Raw genomic sequence first — 19,639 nt, 5'->3', positions numbered from 1 at the left:
TGAGTCTTAATCCTTTACTGGAGCCCTTTATGAGGGGATAAAGGACAGAGAAAAAGGTAGAGAGAAATACCAAGAGAGAAACACCCAGAAAGCTTGGAGAGAAAAGCCCTGGGAGAAGCAAGCGAGGACCCACAGAAACAGAAAGAACCAGAACCTGAAAGCAAGGAAACTCAGGAAAGCAGGATCAGCAGACACTGACCATGTGCCTTCCCATGTGACAGAGGAACCTGGGATGCCATCGGCCTTTCTTCAGAGAAGGTTTCGACCTGTTGATGCCTTAATTGGGACATTTTCATGGCCTTAGAACTGTAGATTTGTAAACTAATAATTCCCCATTGTAAAAGCCAATCCATTTCTGGTATATTGCATTCCAGCAGCTTTAGCAAACCAAATCACCCTTTAAAGGCAGGGACCAGGGCTCATAGTTCTGTAAATGGTCAATACTTAATTTATAACTAACGATTAATAAATCTTAGGTCTCAGAAAACCATCCCTCCCACTCTCCTCCCTTTAATCACATGGAAAGGTGGGTCGACCCAACAAATAGTATATGCAACACTAATTTGAGAAGAGAGAGGGCAGAGAAAAGAAAGGAAACCTTAGCAGGCATTTCTCAATTTTCACCTTGCCTTAAGTTTGCTTGGGAATATTTCTATTTGCCTGAACCAGGATTGGTTATAACAGACACTCAGAACCAGCCATGTTCCTGGCACACTTCTAAATGCTTTACATATTAACTTGCTTCCTCCATCCACCAGCCCTGTGAGGTAGGTGATATTACTGTCTCCATTTAGAAATGGGGAGAACAAGATGCTGAGAGGTTAAATAAATTGCTCAAGGCCACCCAACTAGTAAATTGCAATGCTGAGATTCCACCCAGGCAGATTTGGCTTCAGAATCCATGGTGTGCTCTCGACCTCCATGCTATAACGCCCCCAGTCCATGAGGACAGAGAACGCAGGTTTTATGAACACGCATTAGAGCATAGTGAACATTAATGGAGTTTGTCCAAATTTCATGAGCACTTTTGCTGAGATGATTACAATCCCTGTAAGGAGCTGATGCATTCCAATAATTATACATCACTCAGTTGTACCAGCTCCATATTCCAATCACTTCCAAATTCCAGCTGCTCATTTTTAAAGGAATGATAAACATGTTATTTTAGGGCTAAGTCAAGCTGTAATCTTGCTGTGTTTTTCAAATTCATTAGAAAATGTACCGGGATCCCCTGTGGAGCATAATAAAAAGTTATAACAACAGCAGTGAAAAGCACCACATCAAACCCAGAGCAGCAGCCCAAGTAAAGAATGCCAAGTAGCGATCATGCCACAGCACAAATTAAGACCTCTTTTATTTTATTTTGTTTTTCTAATTGGGGAGTAGTTTCATTAACCAGTTCATTCAGTCAATATTTACTGAATGCCCTTTAGGGGGTGGGCACCATGCTGAGTCAGGGAATCAAGGAGGTATATGACAGATGTGGTCCTTGCCCTCAGGCAGCTTATACTTTTGTGGAAAGACAGTGAACACAATTTCAGGTGCAAAGAGTATTATGAAGTGGAACATACGGGCAGCTTTGCAAGTGTACATCAGAGGATAACCTGTTCTGGGGAGCGGAAGGGACAGGCCTTCTCTCACAAATGAGTCTGAGACTTGAAGGAAAGCTTGCTGGACTTAGGGAAAGCATTTTTGAAAGAAAAGGAATTGGGTGTGGGCAAGCACTGAGGGGACAGAGAGTTTGAGAATTGTAAAGAACTATGATAAGAATAATATGGCTAAAACACAGTCAGGGGTGGGCGACTGAGTGTGAGATTGGAATCATGCCCAGCTTTGTCTGTCATCAAGAGAGCTTGAGCTTCATCACTGGGGCAAATGAGTTCTCTTCTCTAAGCCTCAGTTTCCTCATCTATAAAGTGTAGATAATAAATAGCTATTCCCTAATTATTGTAAAGACTGAATGACACAGTGTAGGTAAAGCATTTGTACCTGACACACTAGCCACTCAGAAACTGGTGGCTGGTAATGTCTTCTTTCCCCGGAATCCACAGCATCTAACACAAGGCTTGAAACATCTTAGAAAGTCAGTACATATCAACTGAATTGTTGCTTGGAAGAGTTCACACTTTCAACCATTAGCAATGAACTTTTACTTACAGTTTATAACTTAGTAAGGATTATCAGGAATGGGAGGCAGACCGAAGGGTGGGGAAGAAAAAGAGAAAGATTCTGATATAGAAATACGAAGGCACTAAACAAAAACTTTGTGTTCTCCACACTTTGCCAAGGACTAGCCTTGACCTCTGCTTTCAACCACTCCCCTTTTTCTATTCACTCTGGAAAGAGGTCTTTAATTTCATTTTGTCACTCTGAAGGCTGACTGAGCACAACAAAATTTTACCAACAAATTAGGGCGTGCTATCCAGAAATGACAGAGCTGGGGTGTTCAAGAGACAACAGTCAGCCCTGCCTGCCTGCACTATGTCAGATGTTGCAGATCATTATTATTTACTGCTTTTAGGGTACTAAGAGAGTACTGATTGAAGCTTATGTGGGAGTAGTGCAGTCTCTTAACAGGAAAATGCATGGCTGAAATGAACCCCAATAGCCTCCTGCACTGAGATGCAGTTGAATCCTAGTTGAATGTGGAATTTCATGTTGGGGCAATGATGCATTTATGAGAGATGGGCAGACCTGAGAATGAATCCCGGCTTTATCAGTTAAGTAGCAGTGTGGCCTTAGAGAAGTCATTTAACCCTTCAACTCTCAGATTCTTCACACAAAACTGATGATGAAAATACTTGAAATAAGACCTAAAATAAGGATGTGGGATGATGTTTGTAGGTACCTGGCTATTGTTAAGAGATGGTCACTATGATTAGTACAACACCATACCCTTGACTGGGAGACATTCATCTTTTATATGGAATTGTCATAACTTGCAACTGAGGTTGGCAGTGTAAGAAGAAAGCATGCTGAAGAAGCACAAGGAAGGAGGGGGACACAGCTTTGGCTACAGATCAATCTTAGTGATCAGTGGACAGCTGAGTTTCCTAAAACTTTACACCCAGAGTTTTATGTTTTTCATTAGGTCATGAAAGTAAAACATAATCAGCCTACACTCTTATTAAGTCAGGTCATTTCCCTTTCAGGAAGTTTACAAAAGCAGCCAAATAAATGATATAGGCCTGTTTCTATATTCAGACTGGTTCTCTGGGCAAGTAGCTGCTGGCATGCTGAAATAAAAGATTCATTAAAGTGAATTCACTAAAGTGTTGAAAGTAAAAGCTACAATTTTCAACAATTTCCAAACCAGGAGCCAGGTTTTTTTTTTTTTTTTTCCTCTCTTCTTAAAAACCCCCATTTTTAAATTTAAATTACACTTGAAGTTAATTATAATAGAAACTAAGCAAGGTCAGTCAATGTTTGCAGTTTCTGTGCTTTTGGGGAACGAACTGGTGGGGAGAAAACATGTTAGTTCTTAGCCTCAACAACCCCTTCCAAAGCAGAAGAGACGGAAGCGGACCGGAAACGCAAAACAAGAAACCACCTTCCAGGGCAGGGCTTAAAACTTAGCTAATGGGAATTCCTGCGGAGTTGGGTATCCTTCTCTCCACAAGGGTTCTGCAGTAATTTTAGATGATGCATAAGAAAAGAACATCACTGCACACAACAGGCTGGGGAAGGCAGAAGGCAGAAGGCTGAGTTGAAGAGGGAAGGCCTCCTGGGAGACAGACCCAGGTTGCCTTGAGGGAGGCAGCAGAACTCACTGGGAAAAAACTTGTCTTCGATGCCTCCAGGCCTAGGCTGAGCCCCACTTGTTCGACTGCCACGTGACGCTGGGCAGGCTACTCCACTTGTCGGAGCTGTAGTTTCCTTATTACATTATGAGACTAATGATACTGACCTCCTAGAGCCGCCGTGAAGTATAAGGAACATGTAAAGTGCCTAGTCCCACTTAATCCATATCTTTGAAGGAAGAGTCGGAGTTAGAGACATGAAGGAGGTGGATCTCAAGCGAAGGAAATATCTTAAGCAAAGATGGGGCAGTGGAAGAACATGTGTCAATCCCAGAAACAAGTTTGGCTCTAGCATTTACAGAAGCAATCGTTGAAATGTGAAATTGGAGAGGTTTATTCAGATTATGATTCTCAGGGGAAAAAAAAAAACTAAAACAGGACATTGGAGACTTAATATTGGAAATTAGTTCATGTAATTTTTACTCTCAGATATGGCCTTTCAAAAAAAAGTTTCATTCCAAAGATTGGAAATGACATCAAGAACCATGTGCCATTTATTTTACTATGCTGTTAATAAAAACAAGAAACTAATTTACTAAGCACTGATCCCTTTCTTGCCATTATTCCTAGGAAATTTTTCTGAGTGCCACCTTGGTCTCCTTTTACCTTAACTTGAGAATGATCCAAGTCAAAGCCGTCACTGGTATACACGGAGTTAATGGTTTTACAGAAAAATGAGCACAACACAATTGTCTTTCACAAGATAAATTTGCCAACAAAGGGTGCATAATTGCTACCCTGATTTGAAAGGAGCTCAATTCTTCCGTTATTACCTTTGGTCTCACGAAATTAAGTCCATAAGTTTAAATCAGACACAAAATAGTTTGACATGACAGTAGAATGGAACTGAAAGATGGAGCAAAATAACCTATTAAGATAAGTTCATTATTTACCCCTCTTGGAAGCAACAAACATTTCTGACTTTCTCTCATGGACTCTCCCCCTCTAAAAGTAACAAAATGAAAAGTTGGGGATTTTAAAATGACCCAAATGAGAGTTGCTTCATTTCATGTTATAATTGCTTAACCTCTACTGAGAATGTCTATCACATTTTTGAAGGAATGCATTTTTTATAATATATTATTTTTCTGGGATCAGTGTTCAACATTGAGAGAGAGCGTCTATGGACAAGCCCTGAGCAAAATATTGGGGAGAGGGGGCAGAAAGGTAATGCCATTTAGTCTGATAATAGCAGTGGAAGTTATGGGGGCTCCTTAGAGCCAAGTAATAGGGTGAAAAGACGTTACAGAAATATAAAATATAAACACTTTTTGGGCTATAGTGAGAGCAAAAGCAGAATGAAGATGTAAACATCCTTCCTGGTTTACCTTGGGAGGTTTATGAATCAACTTTGTTGTGTTTATAATGATAAATGCAGAAGCAGCCCTGAATTTCATTCTATAAACATCTGTTGCATTGCCAACTGGCTACTTTGCCAGTTTGCATTTGAATAGTTATCTTAGACAGTAAATAGATGTCTACAAGGGCTGTAGTTTTCTATAATCAGGGGCAGTCTGGTTTCAAATAAAGAGAGGACAAATTTTCAAATAGAGGAAAAAATGTGAATAAGACTAGGGGTTGATAAAACAATAGGCGTGAGAAAGGAGAAAACCCTTGTGAAGAGGGGACGGAGAAAAAGCTTGTAATAAAGGAAATGGGGCTCAACAGCCCAAGGCCAGGAATAACATTGGGGAAAGAGATCATTAAAATAGAAGTAGCATGAGCAATTTGGAAAACTTGAGGAGACCAGAGAAGAAACAGACACAGAATGAAATGTAAAGGAGAGAGATTAACGAGACCCATCCTGTAGCTCTGGAAAAAGTAGGCACGTGCTCAGGGCAGGCTGGTTTTATACAGCAGCCATGCACTTCTGGAACACGTCCTGGTCATTATGTGCAAAGGGTGCCCACTGGTATCTGGAAACAGGGAGTAGGGGTTAGGAGTCGGATGACTTGGGTTTTAGGCCTGGTTCTCCTTTTACTAGTTACGTGATCTTGGGCAAGGAGAATTCCATTCTCTGAAACTTTCTTTACAAGGGGGCAAGTAAAATTCCCTACTTTTTTTTTTTTACTTTTTATTGCAATAAATATACAACACAAAATTTCCCACTGTAGCCAAATTCAAGTGTACAATTCAGTGATATTAATTACATTCACAATGTTGAACTTTCGTCACTGACATCCATTACCTAAAGAAGCAAACTTCATAAGAATTTCTCCTACTTTTATCCCAGGACTGCTATGGGACTTAATAATATAAAAGTTGCACAAATTGGGTTATTGTTTTGTATCTTCCTGTTATTCTAACAATTCTTTGTAGACTTGGAAATTTTCCCCTTTCTGTTTCACAGAGGCATTGTGCAGTTCAAAGGAAACAACTCACAGGGAAATGCTTGGAAAAATACAAAGCACTAAAACCGTATATTATTTTGGATGTAAGGCATTTATGTTTTGCTTTGCTTATAGATAAATAATGTTTGAGGCAGCTTGCACTGAAATAACAGGTACCTAAAATCAGAATCCATTAAAATCAGGGACAAATATAAAAGTCAATTAACATATAGGCCCTATGGAAGAAGGAGAAATTTACTAGCAAACCTAGTCTAAATGAAATTTATATTATCATAATTTTTTATTTTATTATAAACATACATTAGGCAGAAGTAACTTTTATTGGATATGATAAACATTGCTGGTCCAACCATATGGATTGATTCCAGAATAAAATGACTGTGATACTTTATTCTTGCCTCCAAAGAAACAGAAAACCCAGATTTCTACATCCACATCCACAAGTGTCCCTTTATTCTTTTGAATTATCCACCGTTTGCCTGAGGGTTTATTACAACTGTCTACCAAGACACAGAACAATCACACAGCCTTTGTTTAAACTTTCACTTTCATTTCTCTTATTTTTATTTGCTGAACGCTGCTTGGCACTCTATTGATTGTCAGGGTTTCTTTCACATCTTGTTCTTGAAGTTGCTCATAATTTTGGGGGGCAAGAGAATCATAAGTCAGATAAATAAGAACAAGATGTGGTATGACCAGGAAGCGCTGAGTGTGGGCTAAGAAATTCCAGAAATGGGAACGGGGGTGATAGGACTCTAGTTCCAGGGCCTTGGCTGACTTCACAATAATCTCAACTGGAACTCATTAAGGAAGAACTTGGGGATGGAAGCTCCACACTGGAAAAGCCCCAGAAGGTGAAGCAGAGGGAGATGACAGTGTGGTTCTTGCCAATGGCTGAGCCAAATCTGACACTAATGAAATGACAGCAGAGCATGCATGGCCACACTAACACTTCCAGGTGATCTAGCCCAGGCCAATTCTGGATATGATAACAGAAGACATTGGAATGTGAATGTGTTCATCTGAAACGGAGAAAATCACTTCTGAGATGACTATAATGCTCAACATCTTTTATGCAGGGTATTTCTTGTCTTGACATCTAGGTACTTGGGCAGTGGAATTAATACAAGCTGCCTCAGTGAAGCATGGGATTAGATTAGATGCCAAAGAGGAGAGTGATTATACATGGTTGTCAAAACCCACCACTCTTCTCCAACATCTAATTCACCCTCCATCCCCTCACTTGTAGCAGATGACCCTGACTGCTACTCTTCTGTGCACACTGAAGCCCTCAGAAGGGAACAACCTTATCCTCTCAATTGTGATCATGCAAACCCATCTGATATGTCTACCCATGCTCACCTCTGTGCCTGTTGGTACAGCGGGGAATCTGGCTTTACTGCCCAAGGTGAATCCCTTCTTCTGTGATTATACCTTCTCAGGAATATTAATGGTTGTTTAATCCTTCTCTCTTTCATATATTCAATCTCCTATACTCAATTGGATCCCTTTCAATGGCTTTTAATTTTAAATCTACTTAAGTCTCTCCCATTAAATGTACCTACACATGCAAATCATGATCTTTGCCCTAAGCCTGTTTGGGTTCCACACTTTGCCTGACTCAGCGAATGGCTTCGCCATCGATCCAATTACTCAAGGTGGCATCATATCCAATCCGCCAACAATGCCTATCTATTTCTAATTTTTTCTTGAAAGTATCTCTTTTTTGCATATGTACCACCACCTCCCCAGTCCCTGGTACCGTAATCATTTGCTGGGCCTAATGCAATAGCCACAGTATTGCTCTCCCTGGTCTCTTATCCGCTCTGAACTTCATATGGGATCATGCCACTCCCTCACTCTCCATACCAAACTTAAAACATGTTAATGGAGTTTTACTGCAATTAATATGAAGAAAAAAATTCCTTAACTTGAGCTAAAGGGTCTGCTTGACATTGCTTCTATTAATTTACTTCCCTGCCTCATTTGCTAAAATGCTTACTATTTATCCACACTAACTCCTAAAACTTCCTCTTAACCATCACGTGCCCTCTTGCCATAGGGCCTCTGCACCTTATATTCATGCCTGAAGCACCCATTCCTACCCTTCCACTCTGCCCATCTTTCAGAAGTCAGCTCAAACCGCACTTCTTGAAGGAAGCTCATCCTCACCTTCTTATGTAGGTCAATTCTCTTTATCAAAGGTACTGGCAACAACATGCTTTCCTCTGTAGCACTTATCCGAGAGATTCAATTTTACATTTCTTTATGTCATTACTAACATCTTCCTCCCCTACTAGACTCTAAATTCCATGCAGGGTGGACCATGTGAGTTTTTACTCACCATTCCAATCCCACAACCTAGTGCCTCTCACATAATAGATGCTTGAAAAATATTTTTTGACTGGATGGATGATGACTGGGGAAGTACGGTTTAGGGGTTGAGGGTGCAGATTCCAGAGCCGGAAGTCAAGTTACAACCCAGAACTGCAATCGAGTAGCTGTGTGATCTTGGGCAAATCATCTAACCTCTCTGTCTCCCAGTATCCTTTTACATAAAATAGGGATTAAAAATAGTGTTTCTCTCATCAGAATAATTAATTGGGGGAATTAAATTAGTGAAATACTTAGAATAGTTCCTAACAGATAGCACTCAACAAGCTCTGGTGAAGACAGTGGTGACTGAGGCTGATGCGTGTCCCTGATCCAGAGCAGAGAGCGGAGTCAGGGTGGGGAAAGAAGTGGAGAACTGTCCAAGGATGAGGAATCACAGCACCAGGGCGTGGGAGCAACAGTATCAGGCACAGGTGGAGCAGCAGTCGCATGTGCAGGTCCCTGTGGCTATTGCACAAAGCCTATTTTAGAAGGCAGAGGAGAATGAGCTTGAAAAGCAGACCTACAAGAAAGAGCAATCACTGATGAAATCTCTTGAATGCTAAGTATTTCACAATAATCTTGTGTTTTTCAGTAAATTTGGGCTTAAGTATACATTTTGTAGACTTGATCTGGAAAAATATTCTTCCAGTTGGTTTCCCACTTAGCACTCGGTATTAGAGAATGCTTATGATTCTCAGTGTTAACATGGCAGATAAACGTAAGTGCAACATCTACCTACAATAAAACAATAAAGATAGCTCTTTAGCAATCCACAGTTTTGGAATGTCTTATGCACCACCTCATCCCCTGCACCCCATCCCTTCTAGTCAGAATCATACCTATAGTTGACTACACTGGACATGTTTGAAACAAAAATTGGAAAAACTAGCATCTGGTATAAAAGGGAGGTGTGATCTCACCCACACAGGTTCTTTCATCTTCTCCTAATATGTAAGGGTCTGTACAGAGACACTGGAAGCTGCCCTTGGTGTTCTTGCATTCGGCAGAGCGATGGCATGGAGGGTTCATTAAATCTTTGCATTCATTGATATCTGCAAAAAGGACAGTGAGATCATTACATGGTCTGAAGAGGGAACTGATTTACCTACTCACATGCACACAGGCAGCCAGGGAGCCAGTACTGGTGCAGTTCTCCTTTCACATATAGGCCAAGCCCCACTTCCCCAATTTCTATCATTTATCCACAAAGGAGAAGCAATCAGCTTCAATTTCATGAGGTCTCCTACCTGCTCCCTATGCTTTTGAAAAGAGAACAAGGGAATTCTCTTGAGGCAACACGCTCGGATAACTGATTCAACAATTGGATTCTTCTGCAAAGTCCTCATTTCCAACCAGCCCGTTTCACAAATTGTGAACTCTGAAACTTGCTTGTTCTTTCTGGGCCCCATGCTAATGCCCACTCTAATGCTTTCTAGCAGAGAGCTTTGTTTTTTTCTTTTTGCCTGTTGAGTTCCTACAGTCTTTCAAGAATTGCTTCATACTATTCGGTCGCTGTCTAACCAAGATGGCCTTTAACTGTTTTTTTCCTGCTGGATTCCAATAGTGAGCAATCATTGTTTATGTAATTCCTCTGGCAATTAATACTGCCCTGCTTTTGATTAGACTCAATGCAATTTCAACTCAATCCAATTGAACTCAATTCAATCACTGATGAACAATGCAGATACAGTCCTGGATCTCAGGGGACTCATACTACTCTCGGCGAGTATGTGGGAGAATGAAATCAGCAATTTACAACATGCTGAGATGGGTGTTGATGGGGGCACCTCACTTAGACTTGAGGCGTCAGAAGAATCTTCCTGGAGGCAATTAAATACCAGCTGAGACTAGAAGTAAATGAATAGGTTTTTTTTTGAGTAAATGAAAACCCCAAAGTAAATGAAGGGGGAGGTGAGGGTAGAGCTGGAATAGAGTAAGCATATTCCAAGCAGAGTAATTTTCCATCTAGACAGCAAAGGCTGAGAGTAAGAACTCCATGCTTTTGCACTCTCTATTTCTTCCCAGTAAAAATTTGTTACTGTTCTTGCCATTTATCATTGCTGAGGGTCAGTCATAAGACCAGGAGTCTAGAAGTTGATTTCCAATACTGGCAAATCTGGGTGTACTTGGTGAAGCCACTGAAGTTTTCTGGGTCTCCACTTCCTCCATCGTAAATGAAGACTGTTGTGCTACATCTCATGGTCTTCATCTGCCTAAAATCTGTAATCTGTTAGTTGATTTCCTAGGCTCTAGTTTCCAAATAACTTGCCATATAACTTTATTTTTCAAATAATGTTTCCTTTCTGGCCAATTCCAGGAAACAAACAGCATTTTCTTGCTTTTTATTCTCAAAGTAGTCCCTTAATCCAGGCACTATCAACATGCTATAATGTCAGGGGGAAACTGGGAGAGAATAAGGAACTTTCCCAAGGTCACAAAGCTAAGTGGAGAAGCTGCAACTCATGCACAGGTGGGCAAGGACTCTGGCACTAGACTTGGTGCTCTTAACCACAACATTGTACTCACTTCCCCATGGGTAAAAGTGAGAAAAGTTCAAACTCGTGCAATGCCCAGTGCCACCAAATATCAAATCAGGTACATGGGCCTCATAAGGCCTGCCGCTGGGCCTCTGGTTTCTTTTGTCAATATTCAAGTTCATGTGTGGGGTGGTGGGACAGGTCAGGGATCCGTTATAAGGGAGACCTGGGTTTGAGTTCAGACTGCCAACTCCTGACTCAGAGATCCAGAGCTAGATACTTGCCTGCCTGAGTTTTCTCATTTATAAAATGGGTATAATTATGTAGCTTTTGAAGATCTGCTATGAGAATTAAAGATAATGCATAAAAGAAAAAAACTAGCAGGGTATCTAGAATACAATAGGCACTCAAAGTATGACAGCTATTAGTGATATTAATGGTAATAACAATAATAATAAATTTTGAAAATATAAAGGAAAGCTCATGGGATTAGAGCTACATAGAGTTACTAGTTGAGAACAGATGTTCAATGAATTGGAGTTGTTGTTAATTGTATTAATATTATAAAAGTATTTTGAAAAATGTTACATTCATAGCTAACCATGTCAAAGGCCTTTTAACATATAACAATTCTCGGGGATAAAACATTGTCTAGAAACCATCCCCATTTGCATTCCATAACATAGAACTATGAAGAGTTAGGTGGTAAATATGACTGTATATGTAGCCTCACCTTGGGGAGATGGAGGGAGAGTATTTAATCAGGCTTGCTTTTGTCAGGAGAGCATGAAAAATGCCATTGCCCATTAGAGCTTACCACTCCAATTTTCTCTTTCTTATCCAATGGGAATGTGAAATGTAAATCGACAAAGACAGACTGAAGATCCCCCCTCATGGAAAACCGCTCTACCCATTTGGCTCATTTTCTCATTTGCCTTCCAGGCACAGTTTCCCTCAGCTTCATCTCCTCTCCTGTCCTCTATCTCATCCCCTTTCCCTTGAGCTCAGACTTACCCTACATATAATCAATCTTTCCTAAGCAGAAGCAGAAGTCAGAGACTAGTACATTCTAAGTCTCCTTGCCCTAGGATTAACAGCCCAAAGAATGTGGAAAAAACCTACCCTGGTTTGAATGATGATGCTTCTTACAAAAGAGAAGAAGGACAAACAGTGTCGGGCCTGAAGTATCCCCAAATTCCCATATCAATTTGCACAAAGACCTAGGCTTTGCATATCTGGCCAGATTATTTTTCAAGAAAAACAACAGACTGCATCCCCAAATCGCCACAGCTAGCTCACAAACATCTGCACAGATGTTTCCATTTCCCTAAGCAAATCTGTGCTGATTGCAAGTCTTACTTTCCCTAATAGATACAGAAACATTTATTTGTATTCATTTATTGCATTACCTCTTGACAATAGCAAGTGCAAAAAGCCACAGACACATAGCTTTTTATCTATTTTGAATTCACAACTTTGAAACACTCAAACGAGGCTTATTACAGTTCATTTGCTAGTCTTTTTTCCTTCAGCAGGTTTTGATGTGGATGGATTTTAGTGGATAAGTAGGATTTGAATAGAGAAGAGAACAGAAAATCTCTTTTCATTTGCTTTATTAAATACTCAATTAAGCCTGTCGCTGATAAGCTGATTTCATTGAGGATCAACTTGAGCATTTATGTTTACATCAATTTACCATTGAAACAAAGAGTTCCTCCTCTGATATTTGTAAGAGTCAATTTTTTCTTGTAATTCTTAATTTAGACACTTCGAGTATAGGACATAGATATGGTGAAAATATTTGTTTACATAAATGAGTGCATTTATACCACCATGGCTTTTTCCCCATTAAGCTTTCTGCAATTTGTTTATTTTTAAGATATATTTCGGTATCTATAAAACACAGTTGTATAAATTAAAAGTTAATAACCTCTTCTACGTCTTTCCGTCTCACTCAGCAGAGATAGCTTATAATAATGAGCTCTTGTGTACTGCCACTCCTTTCATGTTTGTGAAAACATTTATAAATATGATTCACATAAATATATTTCCCTGATTTTAAAAATATAAGTGGGTGTTCATTGTGCATATTACTCTGTAACTTGCATTTTTACTTAGTGATGTATTATGGACAGTATTCTGGGTCAATACAAACACTTCTAATTTATTTAGCATGACAGTAAATATTATGGCTGTATAATAATTTAGACTGTTATTTCCTTGTAGGTGGACATTTAGTTTGTATTGACTTTTGTCAGTATAAAAAATGCTGCAACAAACACGCTGGTGCATATGGCTTTACATGCTGGCACTTTTACATTTGTATGTATAAGACAGATTTCCAAAGTTGGGATTGATTAATTTAAAAGTATGCATGCTACACAGGAATACCATATTAACTGCCATTCCCCAACAAAGGAAGGAAGGAACCACATTGCTTTCGGCAAAATAGGCATATGTATCTATTTCCTAAATTCCTCGATAGCATTGGATGTTATCCTTTTAAATTATAACTAAAAATAGCATATTTTAATTTAATTTTTCACTGTTGATTAGTGGTAAGATCATGTTGTTTCATGTATGTATTTATTTATTTTGGCCTTTTCATTTTCATTATTAATTGCTTATTTTTTCTATTTAGCATAATATTCCGTGTTTTAAAAGTAATTCCCAACACAGGAGAGTATAGTCCATTATGTACTCAACCATTTTTCACCTGTCCTTTCATTGATACATATTGTAAGGATGTTTAGAAAAACAAAACAAAACAAAACAAAAAGATTATCAAGTAGAGACAAAAACTGGCAAAACTCAAAATGTGCAGCCAGAAGTATTGGGAGCACTCTTAGGGTGGCCCACATCTCTTCTGACTTCAAGTTTCTTTGGTGAAGTGCTAGTACAAAGCCCCTTCCTTTTTTCACTGATTTAATGAAGGAAAGAAAAAAATATTCAAGTGAACTGTTCATAAAATCAACATGTTGTCAAAATATTGGGCTTGGAGAACAACCATGACCAGTCTTCTGAACATGCTCATTTATTTATTCACTCATCATGCCCCATCTAGTCCTATGAAGGCATGTCTATATTCCATGGCACACATTAGACACTCAAGAACTATTTGTTGAGGAAATGCAGTCAATGTCTTCTAAATGAACAGTTTAGAAATGTATAAGTCACCCTTTTTAAGGAATTCACAATGCAGAACAGGAGGTAGATTTGTAAAATAATTGTCATCATTTTTCAAGAGCTTGCTAGGCTAATCATGGTAGCCATGTATCTTCTTCTATGTACTATACATTATTAGCTAATTTAATTAACAATCAATGAAGTAAAGGCTATTATTATTTTCAGTTTAATTTGAAATGAGGCACATAGAAGCCAAGCCAATTTTGCCAAGGTCATATATCCAGTTCAGGATGATGACTGGCTCTAGACTGGCTCTAGACGTCATGTGATGGGGCTCTAATGAAGTTCCAGTTAGAGTGCAATGGTGGCAGAGAAGAAGCTATCCAGTTTGTTTTGAAGAGGGGAGATTATCAGTGAGGTTTGCCCCAAGTAGATAAGGGATAAAGGCTTTCCAGACCCAGAGGATGCATGAAGCATCAGGGTGCATTTCTTGGAGAGTGGCAGGAAATACATCTGGAGAGGGTAGGAGGGGGATAGATCAGGAAGGGAAGAGTTTTTGGCATGAAGTAATATGATCAGACTTGGATTTTGCGACAGGTGCATGGAGGATGGATTTGGGAAAGAGCAAATGGAGATTGGGAGACAGATTAACGAGGCTACTACAATCATCCAGGCCAGGAGTGTGAAGTTCTGCACTACATGGGTAGCAACAGAGAAGGAGGTACATGGTTATGATTAGTCACCAGGGCTTCTCAAAATTTAATATACACAAAACAACCTCAGGATCTTGCTCAAATGCAGATTCTGACTCAGTAGTTTTGGGTTGCTCCTGAGATGCTGCATTTCTTACAAACTCTCTGATGGTGCTGCTGCTGCTGATCTGTCGACCTCATTTTGAGAACTTCCTCTGTGCCAGGAATTGAACTCACTGCTATGGGACAGACAATGAAATGGTCTTTGACCCCATGGAGCACTTGGTCTGTTTCCAAAAAAGTGTCTGATATTTATTGTTCATTGTTAGTGGGTGCCAGGCCTCATGCAAGACAGCCTGCATTCCATAACTCACTTTAGGAAGTAACTGGTGGTCTGAAAAATTAAGGAATTGAAAAAAAAAAAAAGACCTGGTTGGGGGTGGGTGGGTATGCAATAGCATGGGTTGTGAAAAGAATTCTGAAATAAAAGAATGATTTTGATGGCAGTCCTAACATTGTCTGGAGGAGGCAGAAAAAACATTCCAGATTTAGGAAATATTATTAGCAATGTCATGGAGACTTGACAGTCAGAGCACATTTAGAGAAGATAGGTCAGTGCAGATGGAGTGGTGGATGCATGGAATTTTCCTTTACTTGTATATTCTTAAACTTTTGTTAATCTTTTATTTGTGCCATATGTATATATATATGTATGTATATAATATCTGTGAATTTGGGTAATAAGCACCTAAAAAAAGAAGCCAAAGGAATAAATAAAGTATCCAGGTATTTAGGCAGAGAAGATATAAGGTATACATATGAAGTACACAACATGTCAACATGTGGGGCTGATTGAACATAAAACATGGAAGGTACCAAACCCTGAATTAGACATATTTTTCTTGACTGCACTGCCAAACTTGAAAACAAAGAACCATGGGTAAAGCAGGCATCTTAATTTTTTACAGCCAGTAAGCAAAAACATGAAAAACTTCCAGATATGTTCTACTTTTCTTCCTGAAAGATTAGTTACAGAACTTTATAATCAAGAGTAATAAAAGAGGCAGTTAACAGTAACAACATATGTATACAGATGTTGCCACAATTTACAGAACAGTTGGGTTCCTGTAAGGTGAGGTTGCTGGAAACTGACTCAGCTGTGCTCTCTGAGAGGAATGTCTTGCCCACTGTTCTCTGTGGCATTGTCTCTTACCTCTGGAGAGCTTCCCCTTGTCCCTTATCATCCACAAGCAAACCTACAATAGATGTTGAGGTGTATGTTCTCCTTGGGCTTTCATAGCTTATTTCCTAACTGGTGCAAATCAGGGAGTCTGAAGATTGTTGCAGCACTTTAAGCAAAGACTTCTCCATTTCAGACCATTGTGTTCTTTGGTAATAAATTCCTACCCATACCTAGCAGGCTTCTAATCTGTTTGTTTCCAAGCAGTTCCATTTGCCATCAGCTATTTTCAAAGTTATCACCTAGACATCATGCTCAAGCCAACTTTATTTCTTTGCCTCCTCATGACCTCTTTCTCAACTTAGAGACAGCTTCCTGGAGCATAGCTGAGACAACTGACTTGGGTGGGCAGCCCACACCCCTAAACTGATAATTGCCACAGGACTGAGTCTCAGTGGGTCTTTGGTGCTCACAGCCTCGCTCAGTCTTCTCTTTTACTACCTAGAGTTTAGAAAAAGTTTACTCTTGCAAACCTTCAAGGTTGAACAATTTTGGGTTCCCTCTATGTTTGTATTTTTTCTTTTTTAATTTCGGCTTCGCAACCAGCCAAATTCTTACATGAGCTCATCATCTCTTTCTTCTAATACTTTGTGAAATGCAGCTCATTAGAAAGCAGTGCATGCTATACTGTATTTCTCATTCCGATCTTTCCCCAAAGAGATGCAATCTTGGTAGGCAATTGGACTGCCTTTTAAATTATTGCAAGTGAGAGTTTGGGCACATGTTTTACAATTGCATAGGATGAATATTCATGATTCAAATTTCCAAAATTAATTTCCTCACTGCTCCCCACTTGCCACGGATTCAATGTCACATATTTTGGGTTTTGTCATGGGGGGATTTCTGAATGAATTAGGTAACACTACTTCAGAAAGAAAACAAATCCCCCAGCTTAGGGGCTTAGAACGTAAAGGTTCATTTCTGTTTCATAAAACAGTCCAACGGGAATATCCCTCGTCTGTTGGCTTTCCTATAGTACTGATTCAAGGACATGGGCTTTTTCCATCTGGCAGCTTTACCATCTTTAATACATAATTTTCCCAGGTTGCCCTGGGTGTCACACACTTTCCAAGCTGTCAAAAGGGAAAAAGCGAGTGGAAGGTGGCTCATGGGAGTTTCTTATGGGGTGGCCTGGAAGTGGCTCTCACCACTCCTGTTCTCATTTCATTGGCTAGAATGCAGCACATATCCACACCTCAAAAGGGAAAAAGCGAGTGGAAGGTGGCTCATGGGAGTTTCTTATGGGGTGGCCTGGAAGTGGCTCTCACCACTCCTGTTCTCATTTCATTGGCTAGAATGCAGCACATAGCCACACCTGGATACAAGGAAGATTGGAAATACAGTTCAGTTGTGTAAACTAACCACTCCAGGGTGGAAGAGAGTTTTAATCTACGGATTCTTAGAGTGTAAAACATGTTTCTGTTCTGTTTCATTTAAGAAATTGGCTCTATCTGTTCTTTACTATAAATCTTCTCTCTAAATTGACTTTCCTCATGTCTACCTTACCTGTCAGGCATGTTTTGATGAGGACTGCCTTGATGTTTCAGTCATGCTCCATTGTTGAGAAAAATGTCAATTTGGGAACATAGTTAACTAATGAGAGAATAATTTATTTCCATGCCAAAACAGTTCCTAGGACTATTAATTAGGCTCAGAAGCACCTTTCAGTGAATGAATAGATATTCAATGACATTTATTATTAATTCCTATTTGAAAAATGCAGATTTTATTTTTGATAATTAAGTCATTAATAAATACATGCCTTGTTAAATGACTGACCTTTACAGATCGGTGGCTTGAAATCCCATCCTTTGTCTGTGCAAGTGATCTGTTCTTGACCTTGAAGCTCGTATCCATGATGACAGGAATACACCAAGACACGTTTTCCAGATTCATCACAGTACACAAAGTCCCCATTATCCACTTTATCCGGGAAACCACACTTGTCATCTATGCAACGTTGAAATGGCAAAATATGGTAAAACTCATTCTTTCATCTATTCCTCCCTTACACTTAGGACGATATTCCATTTCTCTCTGACTTCTCAAGGATATCACTTCAGCAAATTTCCCCCTCAAGGAGTTCTTTCTCTTCAAAAACAAAACACAATTTCTCCTCTCAATTAAACCTCCACCTCATAACCATTTAGCTGCTCTCCTACAGTAAAACTTCCTGAAAGACTAGTCAGTACTTGTCTCTGATTCTTCTCTTCCTACTCTCTTTCAAATCAACTCCAATCAGTGTTCTACTTCCTAAAGCAACTGAATTGCACTTAACAGCAACAATGGTTTCCATGTTGCCAAATGCAGTGGATAATCCTCAGCCTTTACCATATTTTAAAAATCAGTAGCATTTTTCACTTCCTCCTTCTTGAATGTTCTTCAATTGGCTTCCCTAGAAAACACAAGCTGCTGCTTCTGTCTGACCTCAATAGTATCTCCTCAGTTTCTTTACTTTTTCTTTACCTTTTAATCTTCAAAATCCAAGGGGGTCTGTACACTCAGTCTTTGGACCTCTTCTTTTATCTATATGCGTTCACTCCCTAAATGATTTCAGCCAGTTTCTTGGCATTAAATACACCTCTAAAGATGGCATTTACAGAAAAATCCCAAATATATCTAGTCCAAACCACTTCCTTGAATTCTACTCTTCTATACTCAACTGCCTTTTGCACATCACCACTGAATTGCTTAATAGGCATGTCAAACATAACATGTCCCCAATAGAACTACGTCTTTTGCTCCACACTTGGTTCATTCACAACCATACCCATTTCAATAAATGGGAATGCATCTTTCCAGTTGCTTGAGGGAAAACCTGGGAGTTCTTTTCTGGTCACACCCACATTTATTCAGTCAGGAAATCATGTTGACTCTATCTTCAAAATATGTCCATAATCTGGTCACTTCTCACTACTTTTGTTGCTAACACTTGGGGTCCAAGCCACCATCTCTGTCTTTTCCATGGAATAATGCAATAGCTTCTCAACTGTTCTTTTTGCTTTTGCATTTGCTTCCCCAACCACTAGTGTATTCTCAATCAATAGCTAGAGGTATCCTATTAAAATATGTATCAGATCATGTGTCTTCTCTAGGCAAACCATCCAACATTTTGAACCTCATCCAGGATAAAGACAAAATCCTCAGAAGGGCCATGAGGATCCTGTGTAATCTGGCCTTATTGTCTCTGATCTCTTTTCCTACTTCTCATCTCCTCACTCACTCCACCTCAGCCACTGTAGCCCCCTTGTGGTTCCTGAATGTCCCAGGTGTGATTCTGCCTCGGGAGCTTTGCACATGCTCTTCCCACTGAAGAGAGCACTTGCCCCACTTTCTCAGTGAGGCTGGCCTTGCCCTGCTGGTTGAAATCGTAAATCGCCTTACACCAACCCAGCCTCTCTGTCCTTCCCAATAGAATGTATGATATGTGACATAGATGTACTATTTATTTGTTTGTTGAATGTCTTCTCTAGCTAGAATGTAAGTGCTATGAAGGCAAGCATGTGTGTGTGTGTGTGTGTATGTGCAGGGTATACGAGCATTTTTATTCCTACAGATGTATTCTCTGGGACTGTGG

At 39.7% G+C, this 19,639-nt stretch overlaps 1 protein-coding gene across 3 annotated transcripts in view; it reads right to left on the bottom strand.

Annotated features, from left to right (window-relative positions):
• TPO (thyroid peroxidase) overlaps positions 1–19,639 on the bottom strand; it is a 123,227-nt gene that overhangs the window by 4,220 nt on the left and 99,368 nt on the right. For all 3 annotated transcript variants that reach the window (XM_037812974.1, XM_037812972.1, XM_037812973.1), the window contains 2 exons: positions 17,842–18,012; positions 9,448–9,579 (listed from right to left, as the gene is read on the bottom strand). In XM_037812974.1, the coding sequence (XP_037668902.1) occupies positions 9,448–9,579; positions 17,842–18,012 (303 nt within the window). The remainder of the gene's footprint in view (positions 1–9,447; positions 9,580–17,841; positions 18,013–19,639) is intronic.

Source organism: Choloepus didactylus, chromosome 20 (genome assembly GCF_015220235.1).
Source record: "Choloepus didactylus isolate mChoDid1 chromosome 20, mChoDid1.pri, whole genome shotgun sequence".
Lineage (NCBI taxonomy): Eukaryota > Metazoa > Chordata > Mammalia > Pilosa > Megalonychidae > Choloepus > Choloepus didactylus.
The sequence above is the reverse complement of the archived record's forward strand: the minus strand, read 5'-3'. Positions and strand labels throughout refer to the sequence as shown.